A 17,953-nucleotide genomic window follows, 5' to 3' on the forward strand; every position below is an offset into this window, starting at 1 on the left:
GGGGCTGTGGTCTCCACCTTGGAGGTGTTAAGCCTGTGCTTTGTGAATGTCCCCAGCCCATAGTTGTTACTTTATCTGATCTTCATCAGTGAGTCCTGTAAGGCCTCAGTCAGGGCCCCATTCAGGGTGCGGTAGTCTTCTCTGCAGCTTTTGTAATACAGTTTTAAAAGTCTTTTAAGAAAATGTTTAAATCATAAATTATAATATTTCAGTCTCTGACACCGCTCCTTCTTACCCAGAGTTAGCCCTGCCACCAGGCTTGAAGTTAACTCCTGCTTCCCCCCGACTGCTCACCCCATCCTTGCGTTTCCCCATTATCAGATACAACCAGATTGTGTCTCCCTGTATCTTCCCCTTCTGGTGCCCCCATCATTTCTACATCATCCTCCTCCCGTTGACCATGGCATTTCAAACAATGGTGTCTGATACTGCAGGAGCAACAGAACAATATCGCTTCATTCTCCTTTCCTTGCCCTTTCCTTCTCTAAAGCTAACATGAGAGGGTCTGAAGGGGCAGGTAGGCACCCCTTTTGCAATTCTTGATGGTTTCTCAAATTAAAGAATAAATCCACATAAGGCACTTCATCCCACTTCCTCTATCTTCCACAAAACAACATCAGTTGTAAAAGGGTGTTATAATCTAAGGTACCATTCTTCAGCCACCTAGCCTGGCAGTTTAATTTATATGCTGGCCACCAATGATTACAATATTGAATTAGTTTAGGTTTTCTTAGCGGGCCTCTTCCTATATTTTTCCAGTGGTTCAATATACATTTCAATGGAGAATTTGGACTATCATGTCCCACTTTAGTTTTAGAAGAAACTGCCTCCATATTCAATAATTACAAGTACACGAGCTATTACCTTAGAACTTCTGGGTTTGTAACAGTGGGGGGGAGAATGGCCAAGCTGCAATCACTAAAATGGACATAAGAGGGCGCTCCAAGTCCACAAATGCAATCTCAGTCACCTACAGAAATACAGCGACCTTCGATAAAACTCAAAAATCCCAGCAATCACACTGCAACACTCTCAGCAAACAGATTTTTTTAGATCATGGGTGTCCCTCGGTTCATATGCAGGCAAACTCAAATTAACACACCACTCTCACACAAACACACTCCCAGAGGTCAAGAAAAATGCAAAGACTGCAAAGCAATTGAACAAACTTCACCACACTCCAGCCAAAGCTGGGGCCAGGCTCCAGTTGTAAATTGAGACTGGGTTTGTTCTTTTTCTTTCTCCACCGGAGTCAAGACAGCAACAGTGCGCTACGAGACGACAAAATCAAGAGCTCAATCTGATGATACCTCCCGGGGACTACCTCTGACATATTACTCGTTTTCTTCCCTTTTTCCTTCCCCAGGGGACTTGAACCCCTAATACTTCAAGGACTCAAACCTGGAAGGGGGAGAAACTCCCGAGGGGGAAAATTCTTTCTGAACCTGGTGGGGGAGGGATGGCTGTAACCTGCCTTCTATCAGAGGATGTTCATTTCAGACTTTCCTCCGAATTTGTCTCAAACCGGGACACTCAATTTCCCCCCTTTCCTTTTTGGTAAGCTTACCCAGGGGCTCAAACCCTATGAACCTGTGAACCTCTTTCTTGAACGCCGTTCTAAGGTACTCGAACCCCCTTTCCAGTAATTCTGATCATAGCCCTTTCCAATAACCCTAAAATAATTAATTTAAATGATGCCTTTACTCACCCAGGGATCCTGCCTGAGCCCCAGGTGATGATCAGAAGTCAAAGCTCTCTCCAAGAATCCCTTGGAGCTGGCTAGATATCTATTGGCCTCAGATCCACTGAGGCTCAAGGCTGAGGTCCCATCTGGGGTGCCAATTGCTGTTACCAAATGTCCAAAATATTGGAATAAGACTGTCCAACAATAAGGTTGTGTTAAAGAGGGCATAATTTATTCAGACCTGAGGTCCAACAAGCAATACTCCTAGCTTTACGTGGACATGTGATTCTAAAAGTGTGTTGCTTATATACAATTGCTATATATATATATTACAATTTACCCATTACCATAAATCCCACCCCAAGTTCCCAGAGATTCAGTCCTTTGTTTTGTCTATCACTGCATTCTTGAGCCACATGTCTTCTTATCTTCCCACTGTCCTTGCTGGAGGAGCAGTGTTTGCATGCCTGGTTTCTCTGCTAAAAGTTTCACAGGCACAGTAAAAATTGAATTAACCCTTCTGGTATCACAAGCATCTGACTGTACTGTAAGCTGAAGTGAGCCTGACTGAGAAAGAATTGCAAAAACACCCCATTGTGACCGGCCCAGAGGCCTCATGCATCCTTGGCATAGATTACCTCAGGAGAGGGTATATCAAGGACTCAAAAAGATATTGTTGGGCTTTTGGGATAGCTGCGGTGGAGAAAGAGGGAATTAGACAGCTGAATACCTTGTCTGGTTTCTCAGAGGACCCTTCTGCTGTGTGATTCCTGAGGGTCAAAGAACAACAGGTACTGATTGCTACAACAGTTCACCATTGACAACACTGCACCAACCGTGAAGCTGTGACCCCCATCCATGAGATTGTTCATGGATTAAAGACACAGGGAGTGGCAAGACTCACTCCCCCTTTAATAGCCCTATATGGCCAGTGCATAAATCCAATGGAGAGTGGAGATTGACAGTGGACTATCATGGCCTGAACCAAGTCACACCATCACTGAGTGCTGCAGTGCCGGACATGCTGGAACTTTAGTATGAACTGGAGTCCGAGGCAGCAAAGTGGTGCCACCCTCAACATTGATAATGCTTTTTTCTCCATTCCTTTAGCAGCAGAGTGCAGGCCACAGTTTGCTTTCATCTGGAGGGGTGTGCAGCACACCTGGAACTGACTACCCCACTATTTGCCATGGACTGATCCAGACTGCACTCAAAAAGGGTGAGGCTCCAGAACACTTGAAATACATTGATGACATCATTGTATGGGGCAACACAGCAGAGGAAGTTTTTGAGAAAGGGGAGAAGATAATCCAGACTCTCCTGAAGGCTGATTTTGCCATAAAACAAAGTAAGGTCAAGAGACCTGCCCAGAAAGTTCAGTTTTTAGGAGTAAAATGCCAAGATGGACATCATCAGATTCTAAGGGATGTCGTCAACAAAACAGCAGCTATGTCCCCACCAACCTGCAAGAAGAAAACACAGGCTTTCCTAGGTGCTGTGGGTTTTTGGAGGATGCATATTCCAGATTGCAGTCAGATTGTAAACCCTTTCTATCTTGTGACCCAGAAGAATGATTTCAAGTGCTGTCCTGAAAAACAACAAGCTTTTGAACGAATTAAACAGGAGATTGCTCATGCAGCAGCACTTGGGCCAGTCAGGACAGGACAAGATTTGAAAAATGTGCTCTACACTGCAACTGGGGAGAAGTTGGCAGTAAAAATACATCATGTAGATGCACACATACCGAATCAAAACCTTCACACACTGTAGAAGGAGTTAAAGCCCCCTGGTGCATATGAGAAGTGTGTTAGGGAAGACAGTTTGGATTAGTCCTGCCTCAAACAAAGGCAAACCTATCCATGGGATTGTTTTTGCTCAAGGACCTGGATGCACTTGGTGGGTGATACAGAGGGACATGGAAACACAATGTGTACCTCAAGGGGATTTGATTTTTGGGTAAGAACAGTCTGTAATGTTGAGTTGTATAATATTGGTTGCTGCCTGACACTGCCACTATATGCCATAACTACCATGGCCAATGAGGATGGAGTGCTCCAGATACACCAGTTGTGAGCTGCTGATGCAGCAACTAGCACCCCTGCCCTGGAAGACATCTAGGATGGATAGAACCCACAGTCATGGACTAAATGAACTCAACAGGCATCTTGGAGGGATGGCCAGTAACTATGGAAATGATACCTGTGCCTGTGTGTATTTACATATATGTGTATTTTTCACAGAATAATAGAACATTCTGAGTTGGAAGGGACCCACAAGGATCATTGAGTCCAGCTGTTAAGTGAATGGCCCATGTGGGGATTGAACCCACAACCTTGGCGTTATTAGCACCATTCGCTAACCAACTGAGCTAGTCTCAGTGGTTGTTGGAAGGTGTATGTCCCGATTTGAGACAAATTCGGAGGACCGTCCGAAATGAATGTCCTCTGATAGAAGGCAGGTTACAGCAGGTTACCCCCACCAGGTTCGGAAAGAATTTTCCTCGGAGGAAAGTGAAAAAAAAAGTTATTTATTTAACAAGCAGAGTGCACGCAGGCATGGGGGAAAAAAAGAGTAATGCTAAATAATAAGACCTCTCACTGTGGAAAAGACATGAGAAGATTCAAAGTCCTTTGTGGGCGTGACCGTCTCCTCTCCAGAGCTGGGGCTTGGCATGGGCCCCTCCGGGCCTTGGTGGAAAGGCCTCCCAGTGAGGTTCTGATGTTCTGGTGTTTTGAACAGTTCCATAAGAGTTCTTACCTCAGCTAGCAGGCCAGTGAAAAAAAAGCAAAGAATTTTAACTCTCCATCTGTCTTCTGAGAAAAGGAGCCGAGAGCTGCGAAAAAAAGCAGGAAGGTGCTTCCTCCGCTCAGCCACCGTCGGAATGCAGGGGAGTGGAGTGTCCTTGGGCACAAAACACTCTGAAGAATTTGCCTGGCTTTTTTTTTTCCTTTCTCTCAGACCCAGTTTTAAAGGCACAGAAAGGCACAGGATTCATGTCTGGCATAAGGCAGACGATAGGGAATACAGTATCATACAGTCACCCCAAGACAGTGTAGGATCTGGGCATGACATAGATGGTATAGAATAAAGGGTGGATAATGTCCTGGTTCTGGCCAGGAAGGAGTTAATGGGTTTTTTTGAGGTAACTGTGAGGGTGTGACTGTGGGTGTGTCTAGGAGGTTATTCGATACCACCTTATGTCATTTCCAGGGGTGGGAGAAAGGGACTCTCTTGCTTCTGAAAAGAAGGGCATTCCTACTGGTAGGAGAAAGCATGGCGGGTGAAACTGTCCAGTATTGTTTTATTTTATGTGTAAATAGTTTCTTTGTCTTATACCTTTTGTTCTAAATATTGTTGCTGTTATTGTTCATTTTCTTATCTCATTGCTGTTTCCAGTAAATTGTTCTTATCTCAATCCCTGATCTTTGCCTTTTGTGCTTTCACTTGGAGGGGGAAGGGGAGTGAGAGCAAGCGGCTTTAGCGGGACTACTAAATTGGAGAATACCATTCCCAAACCACTACACTATCTAAAAAATGTAGAAAGGAGGACCCTGGGAACTACCAACCTGTCAGCCTCACCTCTGTGCCTGGGAAGATCCTGGAACAGATCCTCCTAGAAGCTGTGCGAAGGCACATGGAGGACAGGGAGGTGATTCAGTACAGCCAGTACAGCTTCATCAAGGGCAACTCCTGCCTGACCAAACTAGAGGCCTTCTATGATGGAGTAACTCCATCAGTGGACAAAAGAAGAGCTACATGTCATCTCTTGGGACTTCTGTAAGGCCTTTGACACAGTCCCCCACAACATCGTTCTCTCTAAGTTGGAGAGATATGGGTTTAATGGGTGGACTATTTGGTGGATAAGGAATTGGTTGGATGATCACATCCAGAGGGTCGTGGTCAACAGCTCAGTGTCCTGATGGACATTGGTGACAAGTGGTGTCCCTCGGGGTCCATATTGGCACCAGCACTGTTTAATATCTTCATCAATGACATAGTGGGATTGTGTGCACCCTCAGCAAGTTTGCAGATTACACCAAACTGAGTGGTGTGGTCGACACACCTGTAGGACAGGATGCCATCCAGGGGGACCTTGACAAGCTTGAAAGGTGGTCTGGTGGGAACCTCATGAGGTTCAAGAAGGCCAAATACAAGATCCTGCACCTGGGGTGGGGCGATCCTGTAGTGGTTTGGTTTGAAATATCCATTACTTACTTATTTTCCTTCTGTGAGATAAGAATTAGGAGAAAGCAAAGCAGGCACAAAACTTAAAAGAATATAAAGAAGTTTATTAACAAAACTAAAAGAAGGGAAAAAAAGACTAAACCTTCAGAACACTTCTCCCCACCTTTCTCCCTTCTCCCACTGACAATGTAAAAAGACAACTCTTGAGATTTTCAGTCAGTTTACCACCTCTATAATAATCTCTTTTTTCAGTTCACTTAGGGAGAGCAGTCTCTCTTGCTCATGCTATGGAGACATCTCCACAAGAAACAATTCTCTCATGGCTTCAATGTCACAGCACAACAGCCTCCTGGGATGGTTCTCTGCTTGCATGTGAAAGTCCCTTCCCTCGACTTACAGCTTTCCCCACAACTGTTTTCGAGGGTCCAATCTTGAGCTACTGAGGTACCATTTTAAGGATGAGCTGTTCAGAAGCAAAGGTTCTCTTCACCTATCTCTGGGAGCATCTTCATCTCTAGGAACAGAGGTCGTCTTCTTCCCTGGGAGCAAGGGTCTTCATCACTTTCATCTCTCTCTGTTCAAGCTTCTAATCAAATCACAGCTACTTCAACATTTGCTTACTTCAGCACAGATACTTTTGCTTACATTTGCAGTTTGAACACTGCACACCCCATGCTTTCATGAGATTACAACAGGTACTCTGATGTATCATAGTCCATCACCATAGCTTTACAACAGAATTTCAGCTTCTAGGTTTGAAGCATCTCCTCTTTCTCCTCTCTCGGGGTTTCAGCTCTTCCTTCTTCACTGACTTTGGTGTCTTTATGGTGTTTTCTTCACGTGCCCTCACCCTTCCTTTTCTTTTGACTTGGGAGACGATTGATGTCTGCAGGCTTCATCTGTTCTGGAGGAAACTTACAACACTAAAAGGGTTAATGTCACCCGGGCCTTGCAGCTGGAATTTGCTTATCGCTGTTGGTCACATGATCTTTGCCGGGCAGCAGGGCCTCAGATGAATTTTGGCCGCACTAGGCGAGGGCTGGCCTGGCCGAGCCACGCCGCCGGGCTGCCTGCACGCAGCAGGGCTGCGGATGGAACCGGGCTGCGAGGCTCCGGGGTGGCTGTCTCCCGGCTGGCCCGAGCTGCACTGAGGGGGACTGCGCCGGGTGTCCAGCGAGCAGAAGTGGCTGAGATCTCAGCCAAGCTGCGCCATGGCTGACCCGGCTGGACCACGTTGAGCAGGGTCCAGCCCGGCCCCACTGGGCCACACCGCGGGCCCCCAGTTGCCTGTCCGAAAACTGGAAGCAAAAGAGCTGTCCCAGGGTTTGTTTGTTCTTAAATGTGGATCACAGAGGCGTGTCAAGCTTCTTAAGTGGCTTTAAAAAGTTGCCAATATTCAAACTAGCGAGTTGATTGGTTCTATTGGGTCTAGAGGAAGCTGTAAGCACTTCTTTGCAAAGAATCACTTCCATGGCTGATGGAGTCCTCTTTAACTAAAAACCCAAACTATGCTAAACCATGGCAAATCCCAAGCACAAATACAGGTTGGATGGAGAATGGATTGAGAGCAGCCCTGAGGAGAAGGACTTGGAGGTGCTGGTGGACAAGATCAATATGACCCAGCAATACACACTTGCAGCCCAGAAGGCCAACTGTACCCTGGGCTGCATCAAAAGAAACGTAGCTAGCAGGTCAAGGGATGTGATTCTGCCCCTTTACCCTGCTCTTGTGAGACCCCACTTGGAGTACTGCATTCATCTCTGGGGCCTTGTTGTGGTTTAAGCCTACCTGGAAACTAAGCACCATGCAGCTGCTTGCTCAAATGGCCTCTCTCTCTCCCACCCCAGTGGAATGGGGAGGAGAATAAAAAATAAAACTTGTAGGTTGAGATAAGAGCAGATTAGTAATTGAAAATAAAATACAATAATAACAATAAATAATAATAATAAGAAGAATAATAATAATTATAAAAAGGGAAAGGAAAAAAACCAAACAAGTGATGCACAATACAATTGCTCACCACGTGCTGACCAATGCCAGACTCCTGTTCCTGAACCCAGATCAGGTCTCCTTCTGATAACTCCCCCAGTTTATATACTGGGCATGATTGTCTATGGTGTGGAATATCCCTTTGGCCAGTTCAAATCACTTGTCCTGGCTATGTACCCTCCCAGTTTATTTTGCAAACCTCCTCACTGGCAGAGCGTGAGTCACAATCCAAAAAAGAGTTCTTGACTTAGGATAAACACAACTTAACAAGAACTGAAACATCAGTATGTTATCAACATTATTCTCATTCTGAATCCAAAATACAGCACTTTATTAGCTACTGAGAAGAAATGAACTCTATCCCAGCTGAAACCAGGACAGGTCTCTGACATAAGAAGGATGTGGACCTGTTGGAGCAAGTCCAGAGGAGGGATGTGAAAATGATCAGGGTTTGCATGGCCTGGTTTTTGGTAATGGGGAGGCTACAGGGGTGGCTTCTGTGAGAAGCTGCTAGAAGCTTCCTCAGTATCCAGCAGAGCCAATCCCTGGTGGCTCCAAAGATGGATGTGCCGCTGGCCAAGGCTGGGCCAATTAGAAATGGTGGTAATGCCTCTGTGATAACATATTTAAGAAGAAAGATAAACAAAAAGTTGTTGCACAGTTTTAATTGTGGCCAGAGAAGAACAGACTGAGAACATGTGACAATAACAACTATGCAGATACTAAGGTCAGTGAAGAAGGAGGGGGAGGAGGTGCTCTAGGCACTGGAGCTGAGATTCCTCTGCAGCTTCTGGTGAAGACCATGGTGAAGCAGCTGTCCCTCTGCAGCCCAGGGAGGTCCATGGGGAATGCAGAGATCCATGTGCAGCCTGTGCCGGTTTGGACAAATTTGGAGGAAAAATATCCTCTGATAGAAGGCAGGTTACAACCATCCCCCACCAGGTTCAGGAAAAAAAGAATTTTTTCCTCAGAGGAAAGTGAAAGAGATAAAAACTATTTATTTAACAAACACACGGGAAAATGATAATAATGCTAAATAATAAAACCTCTAGCTGTGGAGAGAAAACTTGGGAAAATTTTAGAGTCCTTCTGTAGGTAGCCTTTCCCCTCCTCCTTGGAGATTGGATGGGGTAGGCCCACCTCCAGGACCAAAGCCTCGATGGAGAGTCCTCCTGATGTATTTTGATGTTGAAACAGCCCAAAAAACATGGTTTTCCCTGGCCTCTACCTGGCTAGAGGCAGGGCCCCTCTAGTCCTGATTATCCGACTTTCCCTGGGCATGCATCTTAGAGGTTCCTTCAAGGGGATCGGGCATGTCATCATCTCTTCCATCATTTCCGGCAGTTCAGCTACAGGCAACTGGAGCTACTTCCTTTTTAGTAGAACTTCCTTTCTGAGACTTGCACTTCTTCAATTCACGCACTCATGCTGCCAGAGCAGAAGTGGGTTGTCTCTCCCACCTCCTCATGTTTTCCCCACTATCATACAGGAAATACCACAGCTCGCTTTGTGGGATGTACCTTCTCTCTTTCTCTGGGGAACGTCTGCATTTGGGAGCAGAATCTCTGATCCGTACCACCGAGATTTGGAGAAGGCCCTCTTTAATCTCCTTCTTGAGTTCCTGGTGCATCTTCTCTATCTTATCTTCCAATTTTGGTATACGTGTCTCCACAACTGCAATTCTTGCATGTGTTGGGACATGCACGGCATCTGCATATGCTCGGAGCTTCGTTTCCACATCCTGCACAGTCTCATTTGCACCGTAGTCTGGTTTCATCATTGCCAAAGCAGAAGCATATTCTTGTGGCCCAAGTCGTATGAGTTTTCGCCACATCAATGGATTAACTCTGACCCGGTCTGGACTCCTCAATCCTGGGTCATCTGTGAAGACAATCTCTACCACCGCTAGTTCTCTCAGGCGCTGGATCCCTTGCTCCACGGTCTTCCACTGGGTTTGCTGCATATAGAGATCGTCCGCGCACAGATATCTATCCCTCACACCATTCAAGACCCATCTCCAGAGACTGTCAGACTCAGCCCTACTTATTATAGTTTGGTCAATAGCTGGATCACGTTACAAGGATCCCAAATGCCTCGCTTCAGCACCATCCAGCATCACATCATCACCTGCAGCATCCCAAATACGGACCATCCAACTTATTACGGATTCATCAGACTATCGGGTGTAATCCTTTCTTAGGCTGTGAAGGTCCTTTATGGACATGGACTCAGTAATGGTTTCTGTGCCTGAGTCAGTTGGTGGCTTTGAGGTTCCTTCCCCTGCATCATCTTTCACTGGGCGATCAGTTTTGGTTGTGTGCTTTTTCCTTGTGACAGGAGCCACTGTCAATGGCTTCGGATTGCTGTCTGGTTTATCTGCAGCCTGAGTGACTAGGGTGTCTGCTGATTTATCTTCCTGCCTCTCTACCTTTATCTGCTGCTCCATAGTACCTAGCAGTGTGCAATAGGCATATGCCAAGGCCCAACATATTGCAATGAGCTTTTTCTCATTAGACTTGTCATTGTATTTCTCTTTCAGATATTTCCCCACCTCAGCTGGTTTCTGAATTTGTCCAGGGGGGAAATTCCAAGCTATTGGGTCAGAGAAATTCTTCATGGTTTGGCCCCTATCCTCCCATACCCCACACCACTCAGGATTTTCCACATCTGGGTCAGGTGTCTCATCAGTCACCCTGGAAATCTGAGCTCTCATTCTAGCCAAGCTGCAAGACATATAGAAGAAGCTTACCAGATAAAATACCAGGAAGGTGGTCTCTTTAACATCCAGGGGAAACTGAACATTCTCAAAAGATAATGTATCAAATTTAAAGGGAAGGGAGATGAAAGGCTGGGAAACCCCATCTACTCCGCCGCCAACAAACTGGGTGCAATTACTAATAAACCCCCAAAACAGGCTACTGAAACTAGGACTGGCATTAGGACGGAGAAACCACATATCATACACACTTCAAACAACTGCCTGTACCTCTGTTAACTTCTTATAAATCATTATCACCGAGCACAGCAAAATACAAATCCTGACTCGTGCCCCTGCTCTGCAAAAGTTTCATACCAGGGACAAGACAGGAGTAATCTGTGGATAGGCAAATAGGCCTAGGGACCAGAAAGACATGAGTACATCAAGCCAGAGAGACATTATGAACTCAACCAACATGGTGACTATTTTACCCCAACACAAAGTAATTAAATTCAAACCAAAATGCAATTAATACAGGTTTTTCACTTTTCTTCGAGCCACGTTTTGGGCGCCACTAATTATTTGTGCCAGTTTGGACATATTTGGAGGAAAAATATCCTCTGATAGAAGGCAGGTCACAACCAGCCCCTCCCCCACCAGGTTCGGGAAAAAAAAAATTTTTCCTTGGAAGAAAGTGAAAGAGATAAAAACTATTTATTTAACAAACACACAGGAAAAGGATAATAATGCTAAATAATAAAACCTCTCACTGTGGAGAGAAAACTTGGGAAAAGTTCAGAGTCCTTCCGTAGGTAGCCTCTCCCCTCCTCCTCCGAGCTGGGACAGGGTGGGCCCACCTCTGGGCCTTGATGAAAAAAATCCTCCCAATGTGTTCTGATGTTGAAACAGTCCGGCAGAGAAGAAGGGGAAAATCGAAGTCCCAGGAAAACAAAGTTCAACTCTCCATCTCTCTCCAGAGAAAAGTAGCCGATAGCTGGCTGAAAAAAAGCAAGCAGGGTGCTTCTTTCCGCTCTTGCTCTCGCTGCCTCAGGGCGCAGAGAAGTCTGTGTGTATATCTGTGTGTCCTTGAAACAAAAGTGCTTTGAGAAGTTTGCTCGGTTTTTTCCTCTCCCCCCTCTCAGGCTCAGTTTAAAGGCATAGAAAGGCACAAAATTAATTCCTGGGCATAGAGCAGAGATAGGGGATACACATCATAAAGTCACCCCAAGACAAGCCCATGGAGGAGCCCCACGCAGGAGCAGGTGGATGCTTGAGAGGAGGCTGTGACCCCATGGGAGACCCATGGAGACACAGGCCCTATATGTATCAAAGCTTCTTAAAGGGAATCCTTGATTGCTGTGATTTAGAGCCACTCATCATTGTGATTATCCTCTTTGAAGGTCCTAGTTGAGATACAGTAGCTAAATTCAGCATCTAAGTAATCATAAACAGCAAGTTTGGAAGGGACTAAATTAGTTCCTCTTAGACCATCCTTTATGATAAACTGCACCTGTTATTTCTGTAAGGCATTTGTCTAAGCTGTTGCTAAAGACATCCTTTTCTTGTCCTCTCTTTCTTCTTCCCCTTATCTTTTCCAGCCAAAAATTCCATTTTACTAGCTGCTAGGGAAAGTCTCATTTGTAGCTTCAATGCCTGATTTATGCTGAAATTATCAAAAAAGTTTATTTCTTAAATAAATTTTAAGTTACCAGTTTAATACAGTATGCTTCCGAATTTAAATAGGTGCTTACTAATAGCCAACAACTTATTGAATTTGCATTTGCTTTGGCTTTCCCATATAGATCTGCCTCAAGTTTAAGATATATTTATATTTTTACATTTTGCATTATACACACACGAACGCACATGCACAGAAATATGCATGTGTATATATATTCTTTCAACTCAAAGTTTTCTGTTATTTAGGAGGAAAATGAGGCATAACTGTGTATTGATTTAAGAGAAAAATAACTTTTGTGGTGTGTATTACATTAGAAACATTCATAGAAGAATCAAGCTGGACAATGAAACTTTGTGTTGGGATGTTCTTCATCAGTGCCACTAAGTAGACTGTACACTGCATTTTGATTTTCCTATGTTAGAGCACTCCATTGAATTTTGTTTGCAAAGTCCATAAGAGCTATTTTCTTATTGACAAAACAGATGCCAATTAACTATACTATTTTGCTTAGAGTTTGCCAATTATAGAGGGTAAGACCAAGAAACAATGTACTTTATAATATTTTTATTTTTCAGAGGCCCAGAAGATGCAATAAATGACTGCAGAATCATTTTTATAGAGGAAATGTACAAGATTGAAAAGCCAGGAGCTTATCCACTGACATTTTCAGATGGAGATTTCAAAAGTATGAGCTTTTCTTTGTGTGATTGAGACTGTTAGTTAAATATTTGAATGACATTTAAAAATTAAGGGATCAGACCACAGAATCAATTTGATTAAGGTTTCTTTTGTGCATAATAAAAGAATTGTTATTACACAGATTTTGGGTTGAAAAGTTTTTACGAGAATGTAACTTTATTACATGGCATATTGAGAATAAATTGTTGATGTAATATATCAACACATTAGTGCTGTGAATATAGCAGGTAAATCATTGATATTTTAGATGATCTGTATGGGTTGAATTCATATTCTGAGATAAGACCCTAGGCAGGCATCCAAATCACAAAACTTACTATCATAATGGACATCTCATTTGAGTTCTTAACAGATGAAAAAGACTGCTGTCTTTAACCATGGCATTATCTAAGAATGAAAAATCCTTAGCTGTGTAGAGCAAGAAAGTGTCAAGCTTGCTAGAACTGTGAAAAAAACAGATATATTCAATTTTAGATTATTGTGTCCTTCTGAGCACTAAATAAACCATGTCCCCTCCCTACCCCCTGCCAAAGGACAGTTCTCTATAAAGCAATTTAAAATTTTATCCTAATTTTAAAAATATACAAAAATTAAAGAACAGGCGTTATAAGATAGTGTTTATAATGGGAACCCTGAAAGGTTGATCTGTGGCATTATTGATAGATATTACTGAATTTTAAAAGAAGAAAATTTATTGCAGTTTAGCTTTCATTTATAATCTATACTATTTGCAGTGTACTGTTAAAGCAATGATATATTAAAAATAAGGGTTTTTTTAAAAAAGGAAATTCCATTTGCAAATGTATTCATAAAAGTAGAAATGTAATTTTCAATAAATGAAGGTATTTTAAGCCATTTATTTTTTTCATTGCTTGTTATTTTTCTCAGCTTAATCAATGGAAACAGACTTCATTCCATTTATGTTCTCATTTAATTTTAAAATAATATTTTTTTGATAAACTGACAGTTTCAGAAATGCCTAGACAGTATAAAACAAGGTTATATCTGCTTTGCATTTATGTATCTAATTTTTATATGTATATTAGAATATTTCTTGTTTAAAAAATGGATTTTGGAGGGTATGTAAATTTGTCATGCTTTATTTAATTATATACATCACCACATTTTGACCTAAAGTAATAGTAGTAACAGGAGTCAAATGTTATCTGGTAGGCCTCCAGATATATCACTTCTTTTAAAAGTAAGAAAAAGCTAATCTGAATTTATAGCATTTCTGACAGTCTAGACTTACTTGGGAGCATCAGAAAAGAATTCTGTTAAAGTGAATAACAAATATTGCAATAGTTTCAAAGAACCAGAAGATCAAATTGTAAACTTCATAAAATGGTTGAAGAAAATGCGATATGGGGAAAAGAGAAGCTAATTTATACTTTGACTCATACTACTCATTTATCCATTATTATCAAAGGTTTCTTGGTTCTCTAGCTCAGTGGACACTAAAGTGGGGTGCATGCACCCCAGGAGGTGTGAAAGATAATCCATTGGGAAACAGGAAGAAAATAATTTTTGTCCTGTTAAAAAATAAAATAAATTTAAATTAAACTTTAAACAGTGTTTATTTCATCCTTATATGATTCCTTTTTAATTTCCTTTTTTGTGTATGTTTTATAATGTACATAATATATTAGTAGAGAAGTACATGTATATAATTTATAAATAAACATAAATATATTGAAGGTGCATACTCAAAAGTTTTTTACTGATGAGGTGTGCAAACAAAAACATTTGGAGACCACTGCACTAGCTTTCTGCTTCCAACCCAAACTCTGAAAGAATCATTTCAGTTCCCCCTTGTCCTCTGATTCAAGGCCCATTTACTTATTGAAGTAAGAAAAATGTTCCTTCAGCTGTCTGGAAGTACTCTGATCATCACAGTACTTAGTCATTGTTATTATTATATTCTGTATCACATCCTCATAGTTTAGTTTGTCCAATTCACTTCCATAGTCTTTCTTGATGGTTTCCACACAGAAATACTCACTCCAAAATTGTTTTCCTGTAATGCTATAGCTCTTTGAGGTGCGGTCAAGTGCTCTTAAGTCTTTTTTTCCTTCTAAACTTATTTCAGACACTTTCTGTAATAGTTAGTTCTGCTACATGTAGTTGATTTACCTACTATCTCCTTTGCATCTAATATAAGATTATTAAATGTATCCTTTTTCTATAAAGGCATTTCTTACCTTAGCTGAGGAACCAGTACCTATGCTGTTACTGTATAAAGGATATATTGGTCCAAATTCCCAAATGAGCAGAAACAGGCATTAATTCAATTTCTATAAAAAGAAACTGTGTGAAAATTTGTGATCTGGGATCATCTGTCATCCTTGATTAATAATTCATATATTCATCTGTATATTAATTTTTTAGAGGGATGGAGTTTTTTTGAGTTGTAATTTGCTCTTCATAAGTCTTAAGCTATCCATTTAGAATTTTTAATATCTACATTTAATGTACCCAGATCTGATCTGTAGGAAGAGTGTACAGGTGGAGCAGTGGTGGTGAGGAATCAGAGAAACTGCTGATTGGTCACTTGCAGTGTTGCTCGTACATACGGCAGAAGAAATTCCATTAGTCCAGGGAGTCAAATGCCTCATTATAAAAGTTCCATTTACAAATAGGGACAGTGCTCATATGTGTAAAGAATTAAGTCCTATTGATGTAGTAATGCATAAAGACAATAACTGGTCATTTTACAACACTAATGTAGGCTGATCTAAGTGCTTAAGTTTCAGTAAACCTACATAATTAAACATATTCTTTCATTTGGCTGCTTGAATTAAAAGGAAAAAATTAGCTTATTACCAAGAATAAACTTGTCTATTTTTTCAGATTTAAATAAAAATTATTGTGAATTGATGAAATTAGAATAAAACAGTATTATTCTTTATTTGTTAACTCTGTGCGTTTTTTAAAATTGCAACAGTATAAAGGACATTTCACAGTTCTGTTCAAGATTTCCAGGCAGTCTTGCCAAGGCAACTTGCAGAACAATATCTTCTCATGATCTAGTCCATCAAAATGAGTCCATTCACATTAATAAGTGCTAAGTCTTCATAAAATTAGTCAGGTTTTATAATGCCCTCAGTACAGCCAAGCTGCTGGTGAATTATGTTGCCATTGTTTGAGTATGTAGAGCTAGTTTCTTTCTTTTTTACATCCCACATGCCCCCATCCCCTGATGATCAGGGTAGCAGAGCAACAGGCTAGGTTGCAGCCTAACCTGGAAAATGGCAATAACTCTCATAAATATTAGGATGAAGAACACAAGTTGATAGTCACAGTAGTTGCTTAATCATGTAGTGATACATAAGTGTTATCTAGGTCTAAACTGTTCATGTTGGCTTGATCTTTTCAAACGCAGACTTCATTGTAATAGCAAAGCTACTACATCCATGGCATATTCATATGAGCACACATGTATATTTTCTTCTGCCATTATGTTGTATTTATGAATCTGAAATTGCTTTTCTGACCTGTGGCTTTGTACCTTTTTTTGATAGGAAAGAGTGGCCCTGAATGTAAGCACTGCAGGGCTGACCCAGATAAGGAATGTCGCTTTTGCTCATGTTACTTGTGTGGTGGAAAACAAGATGCTCATATGCAACTCCTTTGTGATGAATGTAATATGGCTTATCATATATACTGCCTGAACCCTCCCTTAAGCAAGATACCAGAAGATGAGGATTGGTAAGTATACAAAGATGATTTACTTATGTATATTCACATTCTACACAACGTACCTCTATTATTTGCAACTAGAGAAATTACTGAAGAGCTTTTATACATCTCTGTTGGGGTTTTAGGAGCTCTCCTGGTTTTGTTTTTTTTTTTTCTGTTAAAGGAATTTTCCCCATACGTGTTGCTAGGGGGACAAATTGCTGGGTACTTAAGAAAAACAAAAGAGGTAGCCATTGGGGTGGGGTGCATCTGGCTACTCTTTTGTTTCACCTGAGTGTGCGGACAGTCGGTCCCAGCGTTTGGATGGAGAGGGAGGCTGTTTCTTCGGCTGCTTTTCCTTCTGCCAGAGAAACCCCGGGATCCCAAGCCCGCCTTTCCCTGCCCCACTTGGAGCCGGGCCTTGGCCGCCTTGCCCCCACCGTTGCTTCGAGCCTTTGCTACTTTGTAGCCATGCTCGCCCTGCCTGCCCAGACCTCCGGGGGGTTCCCACCGCAGCTCCGCAGTTTGGATACATCTTGTCTGCCACCCGGGATTTGTGCTCGTCCCTGCCGTTCCAGCCTGCTGTTCCTGAGGGTCTGGCCGGACACCGGGATTGGCTGCCCAGGGGTTTGTGAAGCTTTTGTCCCATCCCTTCCCGGGATCCCAGGCCACCAGTGCCGCATGTTCCCCGAGCTCGCTCCGGAGCGCCCCCTGCAGCCGCGGGGGAACCATGGCACCTGCCCTGCTCACTGGGAGCCGCCAGTGCCCCTGCTGTCTGCGACCGGAACTGCACCCAAGGGGAAAGGGCCAGACAGCCAAGAAGGCTGGGACTGGGTTTGTGATTGTTTGCTGTTACTGCCATAGTTATTGTTGTTTGTTTGACTGGTTATACACATATAGATATATAATAGTAAAGAACTGTTATTCCTATTTCCCACATTTTTGCCTAAAAGCCCCTTGATTTCAAAATTATAATAACTCGGAGGGAAGGGGGGTCGCATCTGCCATTCCAAGGGAGGCTCCTGCCTTCCTTAGCAGACACCTGTCTTTCAAACCAAGACAATCTGGTATGTTTTTTATCCTTGCACTGCATGTAAACATATTTACATTTTATATTAGGATTCTATTTATAAATATAATTCATAAACTACTGGTATTGAGCATTACTGATCATTACATACTTTCAGAAATTAGATTGTTCGGTTTATGACCTCTGTGTGATTGATGTTATTAGACTTAATTAGCACCACCTGCAGTGATGCTTCCCCAACATTTTATTTGTTTTATTCAGGCTTCATTGTTGCTTCTCCTTTTCTTTCCCCTCAATCTCAGCCCTTAT

The 17,953-nt window shown here is 42.4% G+C and overlaps 1 protein-coding gene across 1 annotated transcript in view; it reads left to right on the plus strand.

The window, feature by feature from the left end:
• The window catches only part of LOC116437367 (E3 ubiquitin-protein ligase UHRF2-like), a 268,869-nt gene that overhangs the window by 110,713 nt on the left and 140,203 nt on the right, over positions 1 to 17,953 (plus strand). The window contains 2 exon segments of the mRNA XM_032095036.1: positions 12,813 to 12,922; positions 16,458 to 16,644. Coding sequence (XP_031950927.1) covers positions 12,813 to 12,922; positions 16,458 to 16,644 — 297 coding nt within the window.

Source organism: Corvus moneduloides, chromosome W (genome assembly GCF_009650955.1).
Source record: "Corvus moneduloides isolate bCorMon1 chromosome W, bCorMon1.pri, whole genome shotgun sequence".
In the NCBI taxonomy this organism is placed as follows: domain Eukaryota; kingdom Metazoa; phylum Chordata; class Aves; order Passeriformes; family Corvidae; genus Corvus; species Corvus moneduloides.